Here is a 25,589-nt window from a genome sequence, read left to right as displayed (position 1 = left end):
GACATGCTTTCGAACTGCTAGGTTGGCAGGAGCAGGGACCGAGCAACAGGAGCTCAACCTGTCGCAGGGATTCGAACCGCCGACCTTCTGATTGGCAAGTCCTAGGCTCTGTGGTTTAACCCACAGCACCACCCGCGTCCCTAAGATACTGTACTTGACCAAAATTGGGTGAATGCTGCAATCCAGTTGACCCAGTTGCAGTCAACCTGCTTGTGATGAATGTTCTCCTGGTCTTTGGCATAGCCTCCCACTCTGACCTTGACTTCATGCTCCTTATTCACTCTCCCTTCCCATTTTTTCCCCTTTTGTTGCTGCAGGCAGGGAGTAGCCCTCTTTCCAAAAGAATATTGTGCAACTCTATTAGAGTAAGCATAGTCACTGCCCACCCATCTGTGGGTTATCCCTGGTTCTTGCAGGATGAAGGCATAATGACCTTGATTCTAGCAGGTTCAAGATCCTGTTTCTAGCAAGTTGATGATATGGCCACACCCAGCCATACTTGTTTATATGTCCTACAAGGAAGGCCAAGCTGCTTGCTTAAGGCCTAGAACACCCCCATCCTGCCCTTTAATGTGATATTGAGAAGAAAGACACAGCATCTATAACTCCTGGGGGTTGGTAGGACCCTTATTATCCACTTAAATCAGGGGAGTCAAAACTCCCAAGTCCTCTCCAACCCCCAGCTATGTGGAATTAACCTATTTGCACTAGTGCTGTCTTGTAATAATTATTTTTTTTGTCTTCATTGGATGACCTAGCTGTTCATTGTTTGCTCATTCAAAATCCTGTTAGAAAGTAACTTAAGTTTCTTTCATATTTCCTTCCTTGTATTGGCCTCTGGTTGCCTAGATCAAGCTCTGCTCTATAGGTTGACGTCTGTTTCCCTTTCCTGCTCCAACAGCAGTTGGATTATTATTATTTTTTCCACTCCTTGTCCTGAAATGAAATTAGTTCGGTGTTGGATGAATGCTGTTTCCTGGCAAGCCTTTCTTGGTGGCATGCCTACTGCTGCCATTGATGCCCACTGTCATGAAATACAGAAGGCTGGGTCTCTCCATCGCATGTGTGTCAGAGAGAGGGGGGTTGGGGGAGTTATTTAGGTATTCCCCCCCTTTTTTTGGCACAGCCTGCCGTGCTGGTGTATGCACCTGCAGGCTTCACTCCTAGCTGTCCCTTGTACTATGTGGTCTAAGGGGAAGAGACAAAAATGGTGTTTCTACTGTATGCAGTTTCCTTTAAGGTACTGGGGCAGGGCTGGCAGCAGCCCAGTCAGTTCACTGTCCCTGGACTGGGAAGAACCAAATATATGCTGGTCCAATCTAACTTCTTCAATAGCCCCTTCATCATTAAACAGTTTCCTCTTTGTAGGACTTCTCAGCCATTGCTGTCCTGCTGTGACGGAGGGGAATCCTGAGCACTCTCCAGTCTTTCCACCACTGCCCTGCCAAACTTCTTTTCAGTCATGCTGGACCACAAAGCCTGCCAGTACCAGACAAGCAGCAAAAACAGTGTGATCTTGTTTCTGATACTTCACCTAGAACAGGGTGGTGGATGGACACTGTAAAGCAGTCCTCAAGTAGCACCTGCCTTTTGGTGGCTCATCACAGCACTCTTGCCACTGTCAGCTTGATCTGCCTCTCATACCTTTCCAAGGAGTGGAGGTAAAGATGCTGCTCCTCCCACGTAGAATTCAGCATTTTTATTTTAAAATGAGAAATTATTTTGAAGTGAGAGTTCTGACACGTACATTTGACACACATATTCCTGTACCACTACACTTGATTGTATGGAAGTGTTTAGAAAAGATACACTTGGGAGTATAATGTTTCAGTGTAAATGTGCAAAATACATAACATTTTTATAGAAGTCAAATTATCGCTGGATTAAGCATAGAAATGATGACTGTTGAAATGCTTACTTCTAGAGTATTTCCTTGGTTTTTGCACAAGTTGTTTCAGACATAGTTATTGATTAATATTTGCATTCATAGTATGATTACTTTTGTGTACTGTTGACTTTTTTCAGCTGTACTATTCATGTACTGATGATATATTTCCTCTTCCCTTTAAGTTGCATTCACATAATTGGTGCCATGTTGTTTATCTCTTAAACTATGTTACCTATTTCTGCAGGCTACAACGATATAGCTATGTAAGCAGTCTGAAAGGTGGTATTATTGCCATGGCAAAGGTGCCAATTTGTAGTAGCTTCAAAGTGGGTAAATTAGTAATTGCCATACTAGTTCGTTGAAATGATACCTCAGTGTGTGACAGTGGCCACACCCCAGGAATGGCTTTGACTGGCCAGCTAAACCAGGCAAAGGTAGCCGATTGGTCTCAAACCCTCAGTGAGTTAGAGACTTCCCCTGCATGTGAAGGCAGGCTCCGGCGAATTGAGAGGATGAGACCAATAGCAGGTCCAACAGTTAAGAAGGTGGTTTCTGCACGATCTGTAGAGGGAAGTGAGGGGCAAATGGATGGCTGCTGAATGCTTGAAGCAGGGTTTTGAGCTCCAAGGCCAACTCTAAGGCAAGTTTCTGCTCTATAACCAACCCTTAGCATTTGTTTTTATCCTCTCTTCCATTTTATTTCTTAACTCCTTTCAGTGCTTTGTTTGTTGTTTTAATTTATTGTTTTATCTCATTGTTTTATTGTTCTAACTCCACTAAACTGTGAGGCTGCATGAAGCTGGGCTGGGCTGAGCACTCTGTTAGGCAGTGCCAAACGCAAGGTCGAGCCAAATCAATCAACCTGGTAAGGCATCCCATCTCGGAGAAGGAAAACTTAGTTCCTAAACCCTCTGCCTTTCGGGATATATTTGGGAGAAGAAAAGGCTAAGGAGTAAACTCTATACAAATCCGGAGTGGAGTCCCTAAGGCAGTTGGATGGCGTCTTGTAAGTCTCCTTCCAGCGACTCCTGCAGCCAAGTTGGTGCCAAATGTATTATGTACTCTGCTTCCCTTTGGACCACATTAGTGAGGTTGAGAGCAGGATCTTGTCATCTGGGCAGCCCAGGACGTCCATAGACAGTGCCAAGGCTTGTGCCCTAGGAGGGTTGCTTCAGTACTGCTAACACAGCTGTTTGACTTCACCTCTGGAGGCACACACTATTGTCCCTTGAGACAGACTGATGCCAACAACAGCCTCTTAAACAGCTTAGCTTGGATCACTTATACCCTATCCCAAAAAGTGTTTACCCATGATGTAGTTATCAAAACTGACGGGAAAAATAAACACTATTGATTTATGTTAAATCCAGACAGAGTAGATTTCCTGTGTGCTAGATTAAATTGTCAGTTGACTTGTAGTATAGATAATAATTTTTCTTTGGGGCCTTGGGTTGCTTTGGCATGCTGAAATACTACTTGGATTTCTTCCGGGGAAACACTGAGATGACTCAAGTCCACAAGCTAACCACGGTTTGTCGTCATGTCGGGTATGCAGCTTAGTATGGCTTTCAAACCAGGATCTGAAACCCGGCAAAGCAAGCACTCACACTAAGGGCACACTTTTAATGCTGCCTAACAAAATGCCTTCATTTTAAGATACAGTAGCTTTAGTATACTAGTAAATACATATTACATTTATGCAATTTTAGAAGAGATTATCACTGTGAATCTTACGAAGTTAATATAGATTCTGAAACAGGGGTTGGAGAGAAAATAGATTATTTGCCAGGAAGCAGCACATTATATCTATTTCTCATTTGAGTTGGCTCTTCTGTCACCTTTGCCATCTTGTCTTATAAAGAATAATTTTGCATGTTTGGTGGTAATGAGAATATGTCCATTGGATAGAATCCTAGGGATTTTATTATTTATTTTCCTCAATAAAAATGATAGGAAACCTTAGCCTGGTAATGGATGGTAGAAGGATATATGTGTGTCCCAATGGTTTTTATTTTAATCTTGCACTGATACAGGACTGGATTTAAGCCTATTACTCAGATATGCTTCTGAAACTTTTTGATGTAACCTGTTGGAATATCCAGTTGTGATTCTGGTGCAACAAACTGAACACAGCTTCTACAGTTCATATCTATTCAGTGTAGACGCATCTCAGAAGTAGGTAAAACTGATACCAGATTTAGATTTATCCATTGTTGTAACTTCTGGTCTTGTCTAGTTGAAGGTTGGAGGATGGATGACTGTGCTCTGTGGAGGGATCATACAGTGCAATGATATCATTCACATGCTGAAGTGTGTAAAAGGGTTTGGAAAAGCTCTCCAGGGTCCAGTTGGGTTGGTCATCCTGTTCACCATTGCCCTCCTCTTCCGTGCTTTCAGAGCTGGAACTTGATCTCACCAGTTCCTCCAGATCTTCCAGACTCAAGGCCTGTTGCCCCTCAATCAGTTCCTCTTCCTCCTCCTGGATGAAGTCAATAAAGCCATCGCCATCAACTTGCCTCACCATAATGTTCTCAGCCTCATTGGCAATGCCCGGAAATCCCTTGAAGTCGTGAATGCATTCCTTCCACAGCTTGTGCCAGCATGTTTCATGTTTCAGGCTTGATTGCATCCACTGCCTGCTTGATGTAGGTGACACAGCTGGCAGTGTTGAAGGACTTCCAGAATGCCATGAGGTTGAGATGTAGATCAGCATCCATCATATGATCAGCGAGGTGAGCCTGGTGTAATGAGACGAAGCAGTGAATCAGCCCTTGATCCAAAGGTTGGATGAGTGAGGTTGAATTGGAGGGGAGAAAGGCAACAGTGATGTCGTTGTGTGCAAATGGCAGCTCCTGTGGGTGACCAGGAGCATTGTCCACCACCAGCAGCACTCTAGCCTTTTCTCCTGCAGGTAACACCTCACCTCCAGAATGAAGCACTTGTGGAATCAGTCCAGAAAGCTTGTAGGCCTTCTTGTTGGACTGCCAGAAGATAGGCACCAGATTCTTGTTCTTGCCTTTGAGGACATGGCTTTTTTTTTTTTTTTTAGCTGTACACCAGCTTGATTGAATGCCTAGCCATATTGCCTTCTCTGCTTTATCAATATAGTCTGCTCAGGCATCTTCTTCCAGGACAGGCCTGTCTCCTCCTCTGAAGACCTGCTCTGGAAGGTATCCTTTCTCCTGCAGCAGCCTCTTTAGCTGCTCAGAGTACGCTTCAGTAGCCTCCTGGTCTGTGGATGCAGCTTCACCAGCTGCCTGTACAGTACTTGCCCAGTTAAGTGAAAAAGCAGCTAAATGGAGCCAGACTGGTACCTGGGAATAATCTGCACCAGGATGGACCTAAAAGAGAACATGAAAAAACACTATTTATATTTCTCCTGGGCATGGTCGGCCAAATGGTGCCAAAGAAGGACAGAACTTTTTTTATGTATGCCACAACAGCAGCAAGAATACTTATTGCAAAGTATTGGAAGACACAAGATCTACCCACTCTGGAAGAATGGCAGATGAAGGTGATGGACTACATGGAATTGGCGGAAATGACTGGCAGAATCCAAGACCAGGGAGAAGAGTCGGTGGAAGAAGATTGGAAGAAATTTAAAGACTATTTACAGAAATATTGCAAAATTAATGAATGTTAGAATGATGTCAGAATGAAGTTAAGTGGTTTAAGCAGCAATGTTATAAAGGTGTATGTAAAAATGGATTGTAAACAGGTGAGAATCCAAAGTTATAATATATTATGTTAAAGGACTAAGATAAAAACAAAGAGGGAAAGAAATTGTTGAATTAACTAACTGAATTGGAATACAAAAAAGGGAAGAGTGAGGAGGTCAGGGAAACAAGGAAATGAAAGTAAGGTATGGAAAGACTGATGTATTTTTTTAAAGTGTTTTTTATCTTTTTTTGTATCTTGTATTTTTTCTTTTCTTTTTATTTTTGTCTTTCTTTTTCTTCTTTTTTAAATTCATGTAATTCTTTTCTTTGAAACTTTAATAAATATCATTAAAAAAAAGAAAAGAAAAAACACTATTTATAATCTAATAGCTCTCAACTAAAACCACACATCATCAGTGATCAGCAGCCCATCCTGAATAATCACACTTTCCTCTCTCACAGGCCTCGAGTGTTAGGTCTGTACTTGCTTACAGACAGTGCCCAGCCTAAAACAGGCATTTGCTGTCAGCAACAGGCCATATATCAAGAGAGACAAACACAGAAGCCAGCCTTGCAGCAGGCTGAGATACCAACTTTATCCCCATATCATGCAGGCAACACTATTACAGGGCTTAATAATGTCAGCCACATCAGTGGTTTCTGTGTGTGCTCATATACTTGCCATCATCTCCCAGCAGTGCCTTTCTGCATTCTATATAGGACAAAGCAAACCAATTTCTATGCAAAATAAGAAGTAGACTTCAGCCTAACATTAGAAATAGCAATATGCAGAAACCAACAGGAGAACATTTCATTATACCTGAACACTCCATAACTGATTTTAAGGTGGTCATACTTGAACAAAGGCACTTCAGAGGTAAACTCTAGTCTGAATTATAAGTTATTGGGAAATTAATTTTTGTCACTTGCAGCTTGAATTGAGATTAAGTTTTTGTTTGTTTGTTTTTTTAATTCTACATGTGCTTGTTTATTAGCTTACCAATGCCAGGATGTTTGTGTTCTCAGCAACAGTGCTGTCGCAATCGGTCATTGCTTTTAGATAACTGTTGCTGTCTGTTACCTCTGCATTTCATTTCCCTCTTACCTCTCTTACATCCCACCTCCCCCAGCCATTACTTGGCAATTTAGGAATGCAATTCATGCATCTGATAAATAATTATTATTTTAATTTCTATACTACCTTCTCCTGAAGTTCACGTGGTGGTTTACAGTATATTACACAAAAATACACATCATAATAACAAACCAAAACAATGTCTCCTACAGTTTAAAAGGACATAGATGGTTTAATTAGCCAAAGGCCTGGGAGAAGAGGAATGTTTTTACCTGGCACCTCCCTGGGGAGAGCATTCCGCAAGCGGGGAGCCACCACAGGAAAGTCCTGTTATCATGTTGCAACCCTCTGGCTCTGTCACGGAGAAGGGCCTCATACGATAATTGCAGGGTCCAGGTTGGTTTATATGGGGAGAGGCAGTTCATGAGATATTGCGGTCCTGAGCTGATGGGGACTCTAGTCCACAAATGCTTATTTCATAACGTTTTTTCTTAGTCTTCAAAATGCCACAGGATTCACTGAGTCTTATTTTTAAGCCTGACTTGCATGAATCCAGAAAATCTAATATAAAATAATGCTTGATTTACCACTCCTTTTTAAAGTACCAGGAAGCAATATTCACAATAGCTGTTAAAAGCTTACTCAGCATAGCCAGAGAAGATTTCACAAACCAGATTGGACAGGGATTGAGTGAACAAGTGTGGAGCCTCAGAATTCCAAGAAACCTGTCCACATATTTGTGCAACAACAGTTGCACCCCTTCTTAGGACTGCATGAACTATTATATATTATTGGAAGCAGGTATAAGTGATTTAAGCTGCAAAATGTTTAGCAAATATATAAACAAATCGACCAATGCTGAACAGAAACAGTGGTGGCAGAGTGTTACTTTTTTTGCTGTCATCACTGCCACATTGGGCTCTGTGAGAATATACCAGATTTTCTGAATTTCTATGAAGTCTGGTAATTATAAGATCTTCAATAAATTTATCACATAGTTTTCATAAATAGGATAACAAAACACACCTACTGGTACTTTTTCTCCACAAATGCACAAATCTCATTCCGACGAATTTTCCTGTATTTTCTATCTATAAGTGTCAAGGGCATTGCTTAGAAGGGCAGTCTGATTTTTTTCTCTCCCTTTAAAGATGGAAAAGAATGAATGCCTTTGCTGAAAGTGATCCATTTTGTAGTAACGTTAGAAAGCTCTATTTTATATTCTTTTCAAGTCTAGATCAGGTGCAAAAATCTTTCCCTTTACTTGTTTTTTTTTTTGACCTTCTACTTAGAAGATGATATTATCTGGTCTTGTGACAAATTATATTCTAGCATTAGCTTCTCACAGACCAGTGTCTAATATAATGTATCTGTTTGTTTTAAAGCACACTTTGAATTATATTGTAAGCATGGATGATTCCACAGATTCTACCAGAAGAGAGTCAGTTATCACCTTACTTCCATAAAATTTTGAGAAGAGCCTATATTGCTTGAGGTGCAGTGAATCTGCTTATATATTATTTTTTGAAGACTTTAACTGAACCAAAGGCCCAAACTTTTGAATCTGATATGACTCGTTTCATCATACATTTATGGTATTCCAAAATACCATGACTCTGGATTCTAATTGAGAAAGTGATTCCTGTTGACAATGCAGCCTACATTTTTACAATATTTTCAGCTCCACTTGTGACATTGAGATTAGGGACATACCATGTGTACAGGTGACAACTGATTAACACATGTCTGAAAGGTCCGTGATCACACATGTGCACACAGTGCCAAACCTGTAAGTAGTCGAAAATTTCACTAAACACGTCACTAAAAAGGGTGGAATGGGGGCAGGGTGGGGGTAGAATGGGCTCATATGTGCTCTGCCGATGGGCGGGGGGGCGGCGGAATGGAACCCCTGCATGAAATGGCTGTTGGTTGATTGTATGTTGTTGTTGTTGTTGTTTAGTCGTTTAGTCGTGTCTGACTCTTTGTGACCCCATGGACCAGAGCACGCCAGGCACTTCTGTCTTCCACTACCTCCCGCAGTTTAGTCAAACTCATGCTGGTAGCTTCGAGAACACTATCCAACCATCTCGTCCTCTGTCATCCCCTTCTCCTTGTGCCCTCCATCTTTCCCAACATCAGGGTCTTTTCCAGGGAGTCTTCTCTTCTCATGAGGTGGCCAAAGTATTGGAGCCTCAGCTTCACGATCTGTCCTTCCAGTGAGCACTCAGGGATGATTTCCTTAAGAATGGATAGGTTTGATCTTCTTGCAGTCCATGGGACTCTCAAGAGTCTCCTCCAGCACCATAATTCAAAAGCATCAATTCTTTGGCGATCAGCCTTCTTTATGGTTCAGCTCTCACTTCCATACATCACTACTGGGAAAACCATAGCTTTAACTAGACGGACCTTTGTTGGCAAGGTGATGTCTCTGCTCAAAGTGTGTGTGTGTGTGTGTAAAGGTAAAGGGACCTCTGACCATTAGGACTCTGGGGTTGTGGCGCTCATCTCGCTTTACTGGCTGAGGGAGCCAGCGTACAGCTTCCGGGTCATGTGGCCAGCATGACTAAGCCGCTTCTGGCGAGCCACAGCAGTGCACAGAAACGCCGTTTACCTTCCTGCCGGAGCGGTACCTATTTATCTACTTGCACTTTGACGTGCTTTTGAGCTGCTAGGTTGGCAGGAGCAGGGACCGAGCAACGGGAGCTCACCCCGTCGCAGGGATTCGAACTGCCGACCTTCTGATCGGCAAGCCCAAGAGGCTCAGTGGTTTAACCCACAGCGCCACCCGCGTCCCGTGTGTGTGTGTGTATGTGTGTATATTATATTATATTATATTATATTATATTATATGTATAATATATATATATATATATATATATATATATATATATATATATATATATGTATAAAATAGATATAGAATGAATATGAGACACATGTAAGGAAACTTGTAGAAACATTTACATTCACATCAAAAGTAAACAAGTAGGGGTGGGGTGGGGACATTCATAATGGAAAGAAAGAACATGGTTTATGAAAGTTGATGTTCCAAAATATTTTAAGTAAAGACTACCCTTTGATGAATGCACACCAAATAGGTTTATCAATCTCTTAATTTCCATAAAAGTGCAGTATCCCATATTCTCACATACTAATCAGACTTCAGTGGGGCTACTGTTTCCAGTTTGTAGCTATACATGTTTTTGAAGCCATGAGTAAGTTTACAACTACTTCAACATCAATATCATTGACTGAAGCTTGAAAATGTAGTGGCTAACCTTTTTGGGGCGAGGGCAGCATTGGCACATGGACAGCTTATTTGGGGCTGCATGTCAAATATGTGTCAAAAGTGTAAAAGTGGGCATTTACATTTATTTTTTTAAAAGAAAACTATAAAGAGGAGGTGGGTCTTGGAGGGTCCTAACAACCTTTTAGCATCACAATTACAGCAGGGGAATGGTCAGTAAAAGAATTACTATTGTTTTTTCAAATAAAAAATGGGTTTACAAAAAAACCTTCTTAGTGGGGTTAGGGTTAGGTTAAGTTAAAAAGTAATAATTAAAAAAGAAGGAAAATGGAGAGGAGCCTATCGCCACTCAACAATCTTTTGGTTTTTCGACATCACATAGAAACACAATAACAATAATTTCCTATATTTATTTTTAAAACGGCAGGATTTTTTTGAGTGTGTGTATATTATGCGGCAAAACAAAAACATAACATAACAAAAATTATGCAGAGAGGGATGGGTGCTGCTTATGGGTTATTCAACCCTGCCTGAATGGGATGAATATCAAGTTTTTTGTGTGGGGGGAATTCACAGGGCAAATGGCAGAGAGGAAAAGGTAATGCAGACACATACTGTAGTCTCAGTTTGAACACTCAAGGCTTGTAGGTGTAGCTAACCTAAATCTAAAGAGATGGGAGAACCAGTCATGGATTGCTGTAATTTAATATAGTTCAACCTTTAATCAGATATTGGAACGTTAAACTTTTCTTATATTGACTTGGTTTATGATTAGGTCTGTGGGTACTGTGTTGTTCCAGTTTTTGCCATTCTGTACATATATGCCTGCTTTGCAAAGTTTATTTTTACTTGCTACGGAGAGGAGTAAGGACTTAAGCAGGGCACCAAATGTGTATTCCCTGCAAATCTCATTAAGCAAACCCTCTGAGTTTTGCCTAAGTTTTGCCTCTGTGTAACAGTTGTTGGAAATCACAGGTGAGAAGACTACTATTGCCCTTAAGTCTTACCTGTGGGATTCTCATAGGCATCTGGTTTCCACTATGAAAACAATGGACTAGATGGGACCTGATCTAGTTGGGCTCTTCTAATATTCTTCTGTGATATTGCCTCCATGGTTTTAAACTTACCTTAAACATCTAAAAGACCTGGAAGAATTAAAGGTGAATCCTGCACATGTTCAACATTATTTGAGTTTTCTGAGTTTGTACGCAGCCCTAGGTGCAATCATGTAGAAATCTTTGTACAGTTCAATATCCTTGGCAAATACTAATAAATAAGGTTGATAATGGGAGCCATCCAAGGTCTGTGTAAATAAATTCACCCTCCAAGTATCCTGAGCCTGTTCCACTATTACAGCTTGGTGGATCTTTCATACCTGGTCTGTTTCTTATTTATGTAGGTTTGGTGCTCTCAACTGCCTTTGCAAGACATGGCCTCTCTGCAATAAAATTCTGGATTCCACATTGTTACCAACATGGGGGCTACTTTGCAAATTTTACCCCATTTGCAGAACCCAATCATGGCAGCATTTTGCCCCAAACTATTAAACAGGTGAGGCAGAACAGAATCCTGAAATATGTGCTGACCATGGTTAGTCTCTGGAAGAGAAGAAAAATTACAATAGAAGATTAGCACTTTATTTCATTTACGGGTTTAAGATCTTTTTTTCTGAATGCTTAGTTTCCTTCAAAAAGCCAATTCAGATGTTACATTATTAATACAAATAGCAGTTGCAGAGACACAATGAATCTTTACGTTGTTCCTTGCTGCTAATGACCAAAAATTAGTTAATGGATGCCTTTTATTTTTATATTTATACAGCTTTGGGGGCGAGCTGATTAGACCAGAACAGCCATGTTTCGGAACAGTCTCAAGATGCTTCTTACGGGTGGGAAATCAAACCGCAAAAACAGATCCAGTGGTAAGTGAAGGAAGGAGTATTTGAATTCAGCACAATCATTCCAGCCCAGCAAATGAAATTTGCATGTAGAAACTGGCTGCAAGGTGAGGTAGAATATTACCATGCCAGTAATATAGTGATCCCATTCCTTATTCCGTATCCTTATTGAGACTCAACTAGTGGATAGACTGCTCCCCGCATTGCTAAGATCCCAGACGACTCGAGTTGATGCTGATGATGCTTCTGAGACTTCAGTTATTTTGTCACCCCTTAATATAATGATAACAGTATAACTTTCAAGCCAGTTTCATGCCTGATGAGCTGAATAATACTGAATGAGAAGGGAAGAGGAAATGATTCTGATGATTCATGTGATTCATGGGCAACCAGAAAAACTTCCTCTATATCTTCTAGATTGAAATCCGGTAAGGCCACATTAAAAATTCATATTTAAATGGGTGTGGCTTCAGGCTTGTGTACCCAGATCCTCTGGGCCACGAGTCTAATTAGGCTTGGCAGGGGTCTTAATTTGTGCCATGTGACATGTTTACTGCAAACCATGCCCACCTGTAGCACACCTGACAACATATGTGACATCAGCTGTGGGGCAAGCAAAGATGCAAAAGGACAATGGAGAGTCTTATAGTGCTCCTTGGCAGGCGGATCTTGCATTCACCACATTTAAAATTTGGTTTCAAATGCAAATCCTGCTGGGATTGGTTACACTCTGGAGCTCCTAACTGGAGATCTTGAATACAACCAGTTCCTCTGAAAATCAGAATTTGTACTCAGTTCCAAACTTTTTGCAGTGATCTTCATTTGCAGCTGGTTTTAGCTCAAAGTGGACTGAAAAGAAAGAATTGGAATCTTTTTTCTTTTTTTTTTGAAGTTGGGTCTGTCCTGAAATCATGGTTATGTCAGGCTATTGGTGGGTGGCCCCATCCTTCCATCATAATGGCCCATAGTGGTTGGGGGGAACTTGCAACACTCTTATTTAGAAGTTGGGCACATTGAACTCGGTATGATTTGATTTTGAGTAAATATGCATAGGACTGGGCTGCAAATGAACTAAACCTTGTGTGAATGAGAGCCATTGTGCTTTGAGTTTCAAATGTTTCTGCTATAATATACAATGTTCCTTTTGATCTGAAGAAAAATGTTTGTTTTGTCATATAGTGCACAAAAGATGAATTATCCACAGACTTCTTTGCAGGATAATTTCTTTTCAAATCCTGGCAAGACTTGATGACTTTATTTTACAAAGTGGCAATATGCCTAATGTGCAGTGTTTTATTTATTTGCTGTCCAAGTTGTGTTCTGGAGTTTCTGGAAAAATTGTTACTGTGATTTCCCCCCTGCTACATAAGTCTTTGGGGTTGTAGGAGTGCAACTGAGTGCAAACCTTGAATCAGTGAGACCTGTTGGTTTGTGGATCTACAACAACAGTGTGTTTTTTCTGGAATATGAAATGCAAACTTTGATTTGATATTTAGAAGTCAGAGGAACTATGTTCATTATGCAGAGTAAGCTTGAAAATAGGAAGCCACTCTATGTTGGATATTTAATAGACAAAACATAGTTTAAAAAAAACCTTGTACCTAACCTGCTGGCTGCGTTTTGCATATCATGGTAAGCCATGACTAATGGCTTACCATGAACACACAGATGGCTCTAACGTCACTCCTTCCTGCTGGTGAGTGGGAGCAACAAACTACTATCATTGGCTTAGCCTTATGTCTAAACTAGGGATCATGGTTTGTTTCACTTAAGCAAATCATGATCAATTTTATTTATTTTTCAAGTTTGGTATTATGCCTTTCAGCTATAGTGAAAAGTACTGTAGCTTCTTTCATTTGGGTTTTATTTGTTTTGATTTTTACAATGAACACATTGACTTTTATCAAATTACAATTCTTTGCGGTGTTTTCCCAAACTAAGCAGCTAGCACCAGCAATCAGGATAAATGGAAGTATGCTGAAGATGTCAGTATTTGGTGATGTGGTCCCGTAATTCTGGCTGACTCTTATTTCAGCTTTCTCATTTTTCATCACCCTAGCAGAGTTGTTTTCAGCTTTTTCACTCACAACTTCTTGTTAGTTCTTTTAGATTCCATGATATAGTAACAAAAACTATAACAAAAGAAAAAACAGAAATTGGTGTGTGTCTGCATGTGTGTGATTATATAGATATTAAAAGTTTTATACTTTTACTCAAAAAAAGCACTGCTTTAATATGAAGTATTGGGTTTTTAACTTGCAAGATGAATGTGAAGGGAGGCACTCTCAATTATTCTTAAACACAACACTAGGACTATTACAGTTGTACCTTGGTTCCTGAATGGAATCCGTTCCAGAAGTCCATTCGACTTCCGAAAACGTTTGAAAACCAAAGCATGGCTTCTGATTGGCTGCAGGAGTTTCCTTCACTCAATCAGAAGCCGCAAAAGGAGTGTTGAACATTTGGGATCCAAAGAATGGTCACAAACCAGAACGCCCACTTCCAGGTTTGTGGTGTTCAGGAGCCACAACGTTCGAGTCGCAAGGCGTTCAACAACCAAGGTATGACTGTATAGTGTTTAAGGTTAATGCTATCCATCTAATGAAGTAAGGTAAAGGTAAAGGGACCCCTGACCGTTAAGTCCAGTTGTGAATGACTCAGGGGTTGCGGCGCTCATCTTGCGAGGGAGCCGCCACCCGCGTCCCTGAAGTAAGGGCTTGCAAATGAAAGCTCATGTCAGAAAAGGATTGCTTGTATTTAAGTGCCAAGGAGTCTTTGATGTGTTTTCTATGATAGACTAATTATCTGCAATTTAAATACAGATCAGGTTTTCAGGCAGTATTTAAATTAAGTGGTGCATCAAAGTTAGTTCAGTGAATACTTGTGTAAAACCAGCTTGCGGGGACATCTTGTATTCTGTGTGTTTCCCTGGTGAGAACTTGTGGAAAGAATATGAGGAATGGGTTGAGATTCCCTCTCAGTCAACAGTTGAGCAGGTAGTTTGGGGCGATTTGTGCCTGTAAAGTGAAATAATAGTGACATACCATTCTGGGCAGTTGTATCCTTTTCCATGACCTTTGCTTCTCCAACTCTACTACCATCAGACACCCTGTGAAATGATGTTCTTTTAGCTGTGTTCATTCTTTCTTGCTGCCCCTCTTTACCTGGAAAATGCACAACTCTGATCTGTAATTGGTGCTCCGTTCTCTCCCCTCCTGCCCCTTCAAATCCTTACTTCAATCCAACATTTTATTTGGAAGCCTTTGGTTTAATCTCTTCATCCGCAACCCCATCTGTAACCAAACTTAAATATTTGAAGCTATATTTACTCTGATTCAGTTTCCCCCCACTTTGTCTCCCCGCTGCCTTCCTTCTGTTATTGTTTCCCAGTGTTGCTTACCAGCAGGGATCTCTTTTTTTGCTGATAGAAATCTTTAATGTACCATAATTTTTAATTATTTACTACCATCAGTGCACACACACACACATAGTAACAAGATGACAGATCCCTACCCCAAGAAGCTTACGAGGTCATGCAGGGCTTTGATGATTAAGGTAAGGAGTTTGTCCTAAATCCAGGCTTGGACAGGAACCCAATGTAGAGCAGTGAATTAGATGAATGAATTTGGTGGTGGAGTTCTGGATAGTGGTGAATAATGGAAGAGAAATTGGGTGGCAGATGGAGAGTTGGGGATGGGTTGATTTTTTGTTTGATTGATTGTTTGAAGTAGAGAACAATGGAATGCTTGAATATAGGAGGGGAGGAGCCAGAGGATGATGATAGGACTTCAGCAGCCAGGAGTCTGGAGGGGATAAGATCAAGGGAGCGTTTGGGTGGGGTTAGATGAGGACTAGTCAACTTGTCAAATAATAACACAGAAGAGGGATGTAACTCAAAGCACAAAGGTGGGTCTGCCTTCCCAAGTATGGAGTGAAGATTCTGAGGATCTTAGTGGGCAATGGGAGAGACCGTTGGTGAGGAGAACTATTGCCTTTCATTTCTTCCATTTCTAACTGTAACAACTTTAGTCCACTTGGTAATTGTTTTTTAATTTTTAAATATTCAATAAACTTTTTATAAACAACAACATCATCAACAACAACAACAGATAGTCAACAATACCTGGTACCCTTAAATGCTTCCTTTGATTTTAGCTGCTATCTTTGCAAACCTCAGAACTCTCCAAGGAGGCTTTGGAAGGCACAGTGTATAGAAAGATTTCTGCCATTCCCCAGAGGAAGAAGAGACGTGTGGTGGTGGTAGGTAATTCACTATTGAGGGAGACAGAGGCAGTAGTGTGTGGAGGAAACAGGATGTCCCAGGAGGTGTGCTGGCTTCCAGGTGTAAAGATTCACAATGTGACAGAGACGTTGCCAAGTCTTATAAAGTCCACTGACCACAACCCCTTCCTTCTGATTCATGTGGGTACAAACAATACGGCCACACACCGCTTTCAATGTGTAGCTTGGGACTATGAGATTCTGGGCAGGAAGCTGAAGAACCTTGGGGCACAGGTGTTCTTTTCATCACTCCTTCCTGTTGAAGGTTGTGGCCCAGGAAGAAAGGATAATACTGGAGGTAAACCACTAGCTGCACAGGTTATGTCATCAGGAAGGGTTTGGATTCTTGGATCGTGGTCTCTACTTTCTTGAGGAAGGACTCCGGGCAAGAGATGGGCTGCACTTCACAGTTGTTGGCAATAGTGTGTTTGCTAAGAGTCTCGCGAACCTGATCAGGAGAGCTTTAAACTAGATTGGGGTTGTCAACCTGGTCCCTACAGCTCATTAGTGGGCGTTTCAGGATTCTAGGTGGGTGGAAGGGGGTTCTACGGCACAAGCTGAATCCTCCTTCCATTAAGCACTGGTGGGTGGTGAGGAAATTTTACCATCAAGAAAGATGCATTAGTGGGTGGTAGGTATAAAAAGGTTGACTACCCCTGAACTAGAGGGATACAACATTACAGACGATAGAAGAACATCTGGTACTGTGGATGATAGATTCATTACTGCACAGGTAACTGAGGTGGAGCTCCAGAAACCTGCTAAAGGGCAAGAAACTTCAAGAAGGAAGCAGCTGGAGAGAATGACTAATGGTTTCATTTGTCTCTACACAAATGCACAGAATATGGGAAACAAGCAGAACGAATTGGAGCTTTTAATGCAGGATGGCATATATGACCTGGTAGGCATTACTGAAAACTGGTGGAATGAGACTTTGGAAGGCAGAATAGAATGCAGGAATTCAAGCATGATGGGAGGAGGAGTAGCATTACAGTGGTACCTCGGATTAAGTACTTAATTCGTTCTGGAGGTCCGTAAATAACCTGAAACTGTTCTTAACCTGAAGCACCACTTTAGCTAATGGGGCCTCCTGCTGCTGTCACGCCGCCGGAACACAATTTCTGTTCTCCTCCTAAAGCAAAGTTCTTAACCTGAAGCAATATTTCTGGGTTAGCAGAGTCTGTAACCTGTATATGTACAGGTACCACTGTATAGGTAAAGGATGTGTGCATTTGTGAAGAAATCCATAACCTGGCAGATTTAGAGTATATGGGTAAAATTTTGTAGGGGAGAAAAACCAACATCAAGCTTATGTGGATGTCTGCTTATAGACCGTTAAGCCAGATTGAAGACTTGGATGATGTCTTCCTAGAGCAGATTACCAAACATTCAAAAAGGAGAGATGTAGTAGTCATGGGAGACTTGAGCTTCCCCAATATGTATTGGAAATCAAACCCTTCCAAGAATGTAAGGTCCAACAAATTCCTCCATCATCTTGCTGACAATTTCATCTCCCAGATGGAAGAAGCAACAATGCTATTTCATTTCCCAGAAGCTGGAAGAAGCAACAGGGCTATTAGTCAATGAGAGGGTCTCATTGACTAAGTGAAAGTACTGAAAGATTTGGGAGAAAGTGATCATGTTCTCCTGGGTTTCATGATACAGAGGCAAGGGAAAGTTGAGTGCAATCAGACATGCATTTTGGATTTAAGAAGTCCAATTTCCAAAAGCTTGGATGAGATCCCATGGTCAGAAATACTCAAAGAGAAGGGAATCCAAAATGGACGGGAGTTTCTTAAGGATGAAATATTGAAGGCCCAAATGCAGATGATTCCAACAAGAAAGAAAAGTGGGATGCACCTAAGGAAACTGGCGTGGCTGCATAAGGAGCTTATAGATGAGCTGAGATTTAAGAAAGGCATGTACGTATAAGAAATGGAAGAAAGAGGAAATTGCAAAGGAGGCGTATACATGTATTGTGAACAGTTGCCGGGTAAAAGTCAGGTGGGCCAAAGCTCAGAATAAGCTCAGGCTTGCAAGAGAGATTATAAATTATAAAAAAATAGTTTCTTTGGCTATGTTTGAAGCAAGAGGAAGAACAAGCAAGTGATAGGACCTCTGTGTAGAGAAGATGGGGAATTGCTATTCGGTGAGAGAGAGAAGGCAGAACCTGCTCAACACCTACTTTGCCTCTGTCTTCTCCCAAAAGGAAAGCAATGCCCAACCTGGTGATAACATAATAAATGATGTAATGAGGGAGCTGCAGCCCAAGATAGTTAAGGGCTTAATGAGGTGCACACAAGGGTACTAAAGGAGCTTGAGGATGTAATCTCAGAGTCTCTGTCTATAATCTTTGAGAATTATTGGAGAACAGGGGAGATCCCTGCAGTCTGGAAGTGGGCAAATGTTGTCCTCATCTTCAAAACTGTCAGCTGATCTCTGAATGACTGCCCCAAGATGTTGGTTATTGGGGAGGGCTCCTGGAATATTAAGACAAATTCCACTTCTTGTGGCACTCCTTTCTTTTTCGTGTAAAACTGTAGTTATCCATGAGTACTAGCGATGGAATGAGATACATATCAAGCAGCCTTTGCGTAGAGTGATTTGGTTGTTTTGAATCTACCACTTTGAATGTCCCTGCGTAATGTAAACACCATATAATTGTAAATTTGTATAATATATCACATTTGTACTTATTATCCCCTACCCAGACTGGATCAATATCTCTCTAGGTAAAGGTAAACTCTGGCCAACTCTGGGGTTGCGACGCTCATCTCACTCTATAGGCCGAGGGAGCCGGCGTACAGCTTCTGGGTTATGTGGCCAGCATGACTAAGCCGCTTCTGGCGAACCAGAGCAGCACATGGAAACACCGTTTACCTTCCTGCCGGAGCGGTACCTATTTATTTACTTGCACTTTGACGTGCTTTCGAACTGCTAGGTTGGCAGGAGCTGGGACCAAGCAACGGGAGCTCACCCCGTTGCGGGGATTCAAACCGCCGACCTTCTGATTGGCAAGTCCTAGGCTCTGTGGTTTAACCCACAGCGCCACCCGCGTCCCAGTATCTCTCTATGTATAGGTAAATTAAACATGTTATTGCTTGTGACTGTGTGGTGCAGATTTTCCAAAGTTTGAAAGGTCAAATAAGCATTTTTATTTAATAAATAAATAATAAATTTATTAAATTTCTATCCCACCCTTCCTTCCAAAGGAGCCCAGGCCACTTGTTAAGCCCTTTTTGGTATACCTTTACCAGTGAAACGTAACTGCTGCATTAGCTAATGCTCTGGTATAGTACCAAATTATGTATTGTTGGTGAGGAACCAGTAGAGGGAGTACAAACATGTTCATTCTACTCTTGCACTAACTTCTGAGTTATTTGTTGCCCTTCTGTTTGCATGCATCTTTCCTGGTCATTCTAAAGGTTCTGGACCCTTTATCTCACTTGTTCCATATATATGTTGAGCCTGGACAGAAATGTGGCCATTCCATTCTCTTTTGCACAAGAGCTTATAAGGAATGAAGTTGGGGCAGGCACCATACTGCTTGAACTCTTTATTTCTCCAGAAGACTAGATGATGCAGAAAGGACCATGTCACCATTTTATTAGCCTCTTATGAATGAAAAGTCAGTAAAAGCATTACCAAAATAGTTTTGGAGGTTTTGGCTTTTTACAGGATACTTTCTAGCACACTGGAGCGATTTCACATTTCTACTAGGGCTTTTAGGATGCCAATACTGCATTGCAAAGTGATTTTGAAGTTCCATGTGGATTTGAAAGCTTCTTGTGGGGCGCTGTGAGGGCTGGGGGAGATAAAAAGCCTCTTCAGGCTGTTGGCACCAGTTTTCTATGTCTTTCAATTCTTGCCTGTGCTTGCTGTTGCGGATTTTGTTGTTATTTTTTCCCCCCCAACACAGGATTAGTTTGGAAACAACATGGTTTACATTTTGAGTAAATATTTTGGAAATTGAATTATCTCAGAGGAAGAACTGATGGCTAAATGTCTTTTTTGGAACATACTGGCTGGCTTTATTTAAAAGCAGCTATAAAGGGAAATTAGTCTGTTTCTCCTTGAACAATAAAGGTAAAGGTAAAGGTACCCCTGCCCGTACGGGCTAGTCGTGACCCACTCTGGGGTTGCGTGCCCATCTCACTTAAGAGGCCGGGGGCCAGCGCTGTCCGGAGACACTTCTGGGTCACATGGCCAGCGTGACGAAGCTGCTCTGGCGAGCCTGCACCAGTGCAGCACACGTAAACGCCGTTTACCTTCCCGCTATAATGTGGTACCTATTTATCTACTTGCACTTCAGAGTGCTTTCGAACTGCTAGGTGGGCAGGAGCTGATACCGGACGACAGGAGCTCACCCCGCCGCGCGGATTCGAACCGCCGACCATACGATCAGCAAGTCCTAGGCACTGAGGTTTTACCCACAGCGCCACCCACGTCCCTTGAACAATAGCTTAATAAAACTTACTAGGTGTAAAGCACTCCCGAGTTTCATCTATATTCAAACAGATAAGGTTTTCTTCTCATGGAAGGGCTGTTTATGACGTGGCAGAAGAGCATTATGCAGAAAATAAATAATTCTTCTTTTCTTTTTGCAAGCTCTTGCACAAGGCTTTTCACAAGCAATTGGTCAAATACTTTCCCCAAAAAGCCAGTAATCTCTCTCCCTCCCACCTAAATTAAACCATTCAAAAGCCTTACAAATTTGGGGCCCACAAGAAACCATATTCTGGAGTCCGTACGTTGTAATTCATGGCCAAAGTGCCTATGCGTCTAACTTTCTAGGGTATCACCACAGTCATCCTTTAATTCTTATTTGTTGTAACCACAACATCTACTGTGTATTGAATCAAGAGTAATTGTTTATTTAAAATAAAATACTAGTTATACAGTAAAATAAAAAATAAAATATTTTAAAGCTCTCTCAAGGCAAGTTACGTAAAAAGGAAAAGTTAAAATTGCAGTTAAAACATACCAAAGCCAGCCTCTCAGCACAGAAGGGTTATTACTTTGTAAAACAGAGTGTGCAACATGAAAGCAACTAGCGGAAATGTAAGGCATAATTGAAACTTGGCAACGTCAGTGATTATGCTCTCTGTTCTATCCTAGTTCCTGCTGTACGGAAGCTACTCTGCTTGATAGGACTGTTGCCCCTCCTGTTTAGTCCCATGCAGAGGACAACTAGCATGTCAGTTGTTGAGGCATATTCATATTCAAGGTATTCTTGCAGAATATGGTACATATTTCTATTATTTACATAAGGGGGGGACCCCTTTTGCTGAGTCACTGCACAGTGGTACTTCTGATTACATACTTAATTCGTTTTGGAGGTCCATTCTTAACCTGAAACTGTTCTTAACCTGAAGACCACTTTAGCTTAATGGGGCCTCCTGTTGCTGCCGCGCCGCCGGAGCACAATTTCTGTTCTCAACCTGAAGCAAAGTTCTTAACCCGAGGTACTATTTCTGGGTTAGCAGAGTCTGTAACCTGAAGCGTATGTAACCCAAGGTACCACTGTATATGGATTATAGTTAACAAAATCCCACTCAGTTGCCACAATTAAGTTAGTCGTGTTGATTAACTTCAGTGGCTCTACTCTGAGTAGGACTAGTGTTGAATACTGCCCTTTGTGTGCAGAAGATCTAGCAGCAGTCTGTTGAATGAGTATTAAAAGGATAACTAAACATGGCCTGGTAGAGTTCAGTGCATGAAACCATAGAGACCAACTACCAGTAAGATTAAGCATAATTGTTAAAACTAATATTCCAGCTTGATTACAGCTATCAATTGCAGGAGCACTGCTGGTCATTCCCCAGTATATTGAGGCTCATTTGATAACAATAAACTGAGCCTTTAGTATCATCTACTCAGTATTGTGGAATATTCTGCCAGTAGATATTCAGCAGGTGCCTGCTAAAAACTTCTTTCTTCCATTCATTAAGAATGCCTCTCAACATAATGCTTAGCTGTTTTCTGATTTTTATATGGTTATTACTGTGTGGTTTTGCTATCATTGTTGTAAACCACTGTGATATTTTTCATAAATAGTGGTATGTATATCCATATTTTTTTAACATAGATAAAAATGAGGATCTAACATAACATTTCGGCATATTGAACATCATGCCAAACAACTGTTACATGCAGAACATATAGTGGGGATCATGCAGTTGCACTCACATTTTGCTTCCAGCATTCTCACAGGCATCTGATTGGCCACTGTGAGAACAGAATGCGGGACTAGATTGGTTGAATTGGCTCCAGGATTATTTTAGGACCCGTTAATTAAAAAAGGGGGTTATTGAGAGAGCACAAACTATAAAATCTGAGGTACGTGAGAGTCTAAAGTATGTAAGGAAACTGCTGGCGTTTTAAAACTGAAATTCCCAAAGAGGAAACAAAAGTTTGATTTTGACAACAAGAAATACAGTGGTATACCTTGGGTTACAGGTGCTTCAGGTTACAGGCGCTTCAGGTTACAGACTCCGCTAACCCAGAAATAGTACCTTGGGTTAAGAACTTTGCTTCAGGATGAGAACAGAAATTGCGTGGCGGCGGCAGGAGGCCTCATTAGCCAAAGTGGTACCTCAGGTTAAGAATAGTTTCAGGTTAAGAATGGACCTCCAGAACGAATTAAGTTCTGAACCCGAGGTACCACTGTCTAAAGTTCCTAAACTTTTATCTAGGTTTTTCGCCTATCAACAAAGGAAGACATTGGTTCTTCCCATCTAAGTAACAGCAACCACGCAAGGACAGCAAAACAAATGTCAGGGACTTGCATTTGGTGGGAGACACCAGCTGGAGAACCCCCTAGGGGAGCCCCCCGAGATGAGGAGGGCTCAGAGCCTGGGGAGTGGTGGTGGGATACTGAGGACAGGTTGGAGGTTGAAGGGTTGGATACTGAAGATGCAACAGGCTTTAGTGAGTAAGAAGAACAATGTGCAGAAAGCAGTTCAGACTTGTCTGAGGGTGATGAGGAGGAGGAGTGGCCAGAGGCTGCAGAAGCATCCCAGGAACTTGCCTTTCCTACTGTGCTAAGTTCTCCATCTCCCTTGTCTCCCAGTAGACGGAGAGCTTTGTGTGTTGCAGAACGAAGAGCACAGCTTCCTTCCTGGCGTATTAAGGCAGTTTGAGAAATGTCCAGCTGAGGAGGAGGAGACTTAAAAAGGAGTAGAGGGAGGATTATCATCATTATTCCTGTTCAGGTCCCGCAATTTTTTGAGTACCTGAGAGCTAACGACAAGCTTGCTTAAATGTGCTTCCCATAGCAGAATACTCTGAATGTATAAAGAAAATCCCTTGGAGTGCCAGAGTATTTTTGTGTAATTTGTCGGTGGGGAGAACCTTACACATTTTTAATGGAGTATGAAATGCAAATAGAACTGTAAGCTAAACATATTTTTCCATTATTATTATTATTATTAAAATTCAGAAGGAAATCCAACCATGAGAAATTAGTGTAGTTATTTTACACTAAGAATAGGTATGTCATAGTCAGAACAGCAAAGTGCATTGTATAGCAGCTTTCTAAAAGTACTCTAAATTTAGTGGCCCTAGGTAATGATTTACTTGGTAATTTTTAGCTAGGAATTAATCCTTCTGTACTGTACTGTATGTAACTACAGCAAGTATAATCTAGACTGATGTGTTCGTTTGTGTTTAGTTTTCTGCATAATCCTTTTTTGTTGTTGTATGCGTGCATGATCTCGTTCTCTAGATTCGTGTTCAATATAAAGCTAAATGCTTAACAGAACATATACCCACCCTCCCCTGGCACGGAAATTGTATGATACCTAGTATAACCCCCACAATCAAAGATGATTGGCTTGGCTGAAAAGAAATGTAATGCAACTGATGGGGGGAAATCTCCTGCCTCTCAATTCATTTCTGGAATGGTATGTTAAATTTGCCATTTTATTAATTTTCATTCAAACAACCAATAAACTTAAATTCATTGGAAAATGGACTGTGATTTGGAAAATGGATGTGAGTCTACTGCGAACATAAAGGATACAACTCTTTATTTGCATTGTTTGGGAATAACAAATTTCAATATTATATCCAGACATAGTTCTTTCCATCTTAGTTGTATTTGTAACATTTTATTTTTATTTTTTCTTACTTGCTATATTGATGTATCTATTTTCTGCTTTAATGAAAAAAGAAAGAAAAAGAAAACATTGACTCAGTGTGTGGCAGCTGCAAAAATGACAAATTTCCTGATAGCGTTTATTAGGAAAGGAAAGGCAAATAAAACTGCCAGTATTGTAGAGCCTGCACCAGAGCTGTAGTATGGCCACATTTATAATACAGGCATACCTTGGAGATATTGCAGGTTCAGTTCCAGACCACCACAATAGAGCAAATACAGTGGTACCTCCAGTTATGAACTCAATTCATTCTGGAAGTCCGTTCTTAACCCAAAACCATTCTTAACCTGAGGCGCACTTTTGCTAATGGGGCCTCCCGCCGCCACCACGCCACTTCTGCTTGCATCCTGGGGCAAAGTTCGCTACCAGGAGCACCTAGGTCCGGGTTGGCGGAGCTCGTTACCCGAAGTGTGGGTAAGGAGGACGGTATGTAATCCGAGGTTCCACTGTAGTACAGTCATGCGAGTCACACTGGCTGCAGGAGTGGAAGGGGAGAGACCTGGCTCCAGCCCTAGCTAGCTCCACTCCTGTGGCCAGAAGAGGGGTGGCGATGGCGGGGGGCTTCCTTCTCCTGGAAGCGGCCGGGCTGCCTGCAGCTGCACCCGCGTCCTTGTAAAGAGCAACGTTTGTGAATCGCAAGAAAAGCAAAGTACAAAAAAATCAGGCGTGTCTATACTGTGGACGGTTCTGGTTGTCACATTTCAAAAACAATATTGGAGAACTGGGAATGCTGCAGAAAAAAGGCAACCGAAAATGATTATGGGGCTAGAGCATCTTCTGTTTGAAGTAAAACCACAATGGTAGGCTTTTTTTTAGTTCGAACAAAGACAACTAAAGGACAATGGTAGAGGTTTAGAATATTGTGCATGGTGTAGAGAAAGAGGATGGTGAAGTTACTCCTCTCATAATAAAAAAGGTTTAAAAAAATACTAAATAATGCTAAAACACAGGCCAGCTAGTGAAATTACTTCGTAGGAGATTTAGAATGGACAAAAGACAGTACTCTCACATGATTTTCGGATTTAATTGCCACAAGACCATGAACCTAGATTACTTAAAACGGGTTATGCAAATTGATGGCTTGCAATTCTCTCACTGGCTGCTAGTCATAATGGGTGTGTGGAGCCTCCATGTTTACATTTGGAGAGGTGAGGAAGCAGTGTGGGAAGAATATTGCTCTCATGCCTTGCTTTTATAGGCTTTTCAGGGGTTTCTGGGCAACCACCATGGGAAACAGGGTGCTGCAGCAGGTAGACCAGAGGTGGGAAATTACTAGCAGTGCACAGTGCGCCCTAATTAGGCATGTAGCCCTGGACCCTTGTCAGCCCCTCAACGTGCCCCACTTCTGCTCTCATGAGCCACTGAGTGCCTCCCCCAATGTCT

General features: G+C 41.5%; 1 protein-coding gene across 3 annotated transcripts in view; it reads left to right on the top strand.

The window, feature by feature from the left end:
* TANC2 (tetratricopeptide repeat, ankyrin repeat and coiled-coil containing 2) overlaps positions 1-25,589 on the top strand; it is a gene marked incomplete at its 3' end in the record, with an annotated part of 194,571 nt that overhangs the window by 13,662 nt on the left and 155,320 nt on the right. For 2 of the 3 annotated variants that reach the window (XM_083469381.1, XM_083469380.1), the window contains exon 2: positions 11,691-11,790. In XM_083469381.1, coding sequence (XP_083325507.1) covers positions 11,724-11,790 — 67 coding nt within the window. In that variant the 5' untranslated portion in view covers positions 11,691-11,723. Of the gene's footprint in view, positions 1-11,268; positions 11,421-11,690; positions 11,791-25,589 lie in introns of all 3 variants that reach the window. The other variant, XM_083469382.1, reaches the window with a different exon arrangement.

Source organism: Podarcis liolepis (genome assembly GCF_965112155.1).
Source record: "Podarcis liolepis genome assembly, chromosome: 13".
Lineage (NCBI taxonomy): Eukaryota > Metazoa > Chordata > Lepidosauria > Squamata > Lacertidae > Podarcis > Podarcis liolepis.
Note: the sequence above shows the minus strand (reverse complement) of the source record. Positions and strands in the feature narration are given on the sequence as shown.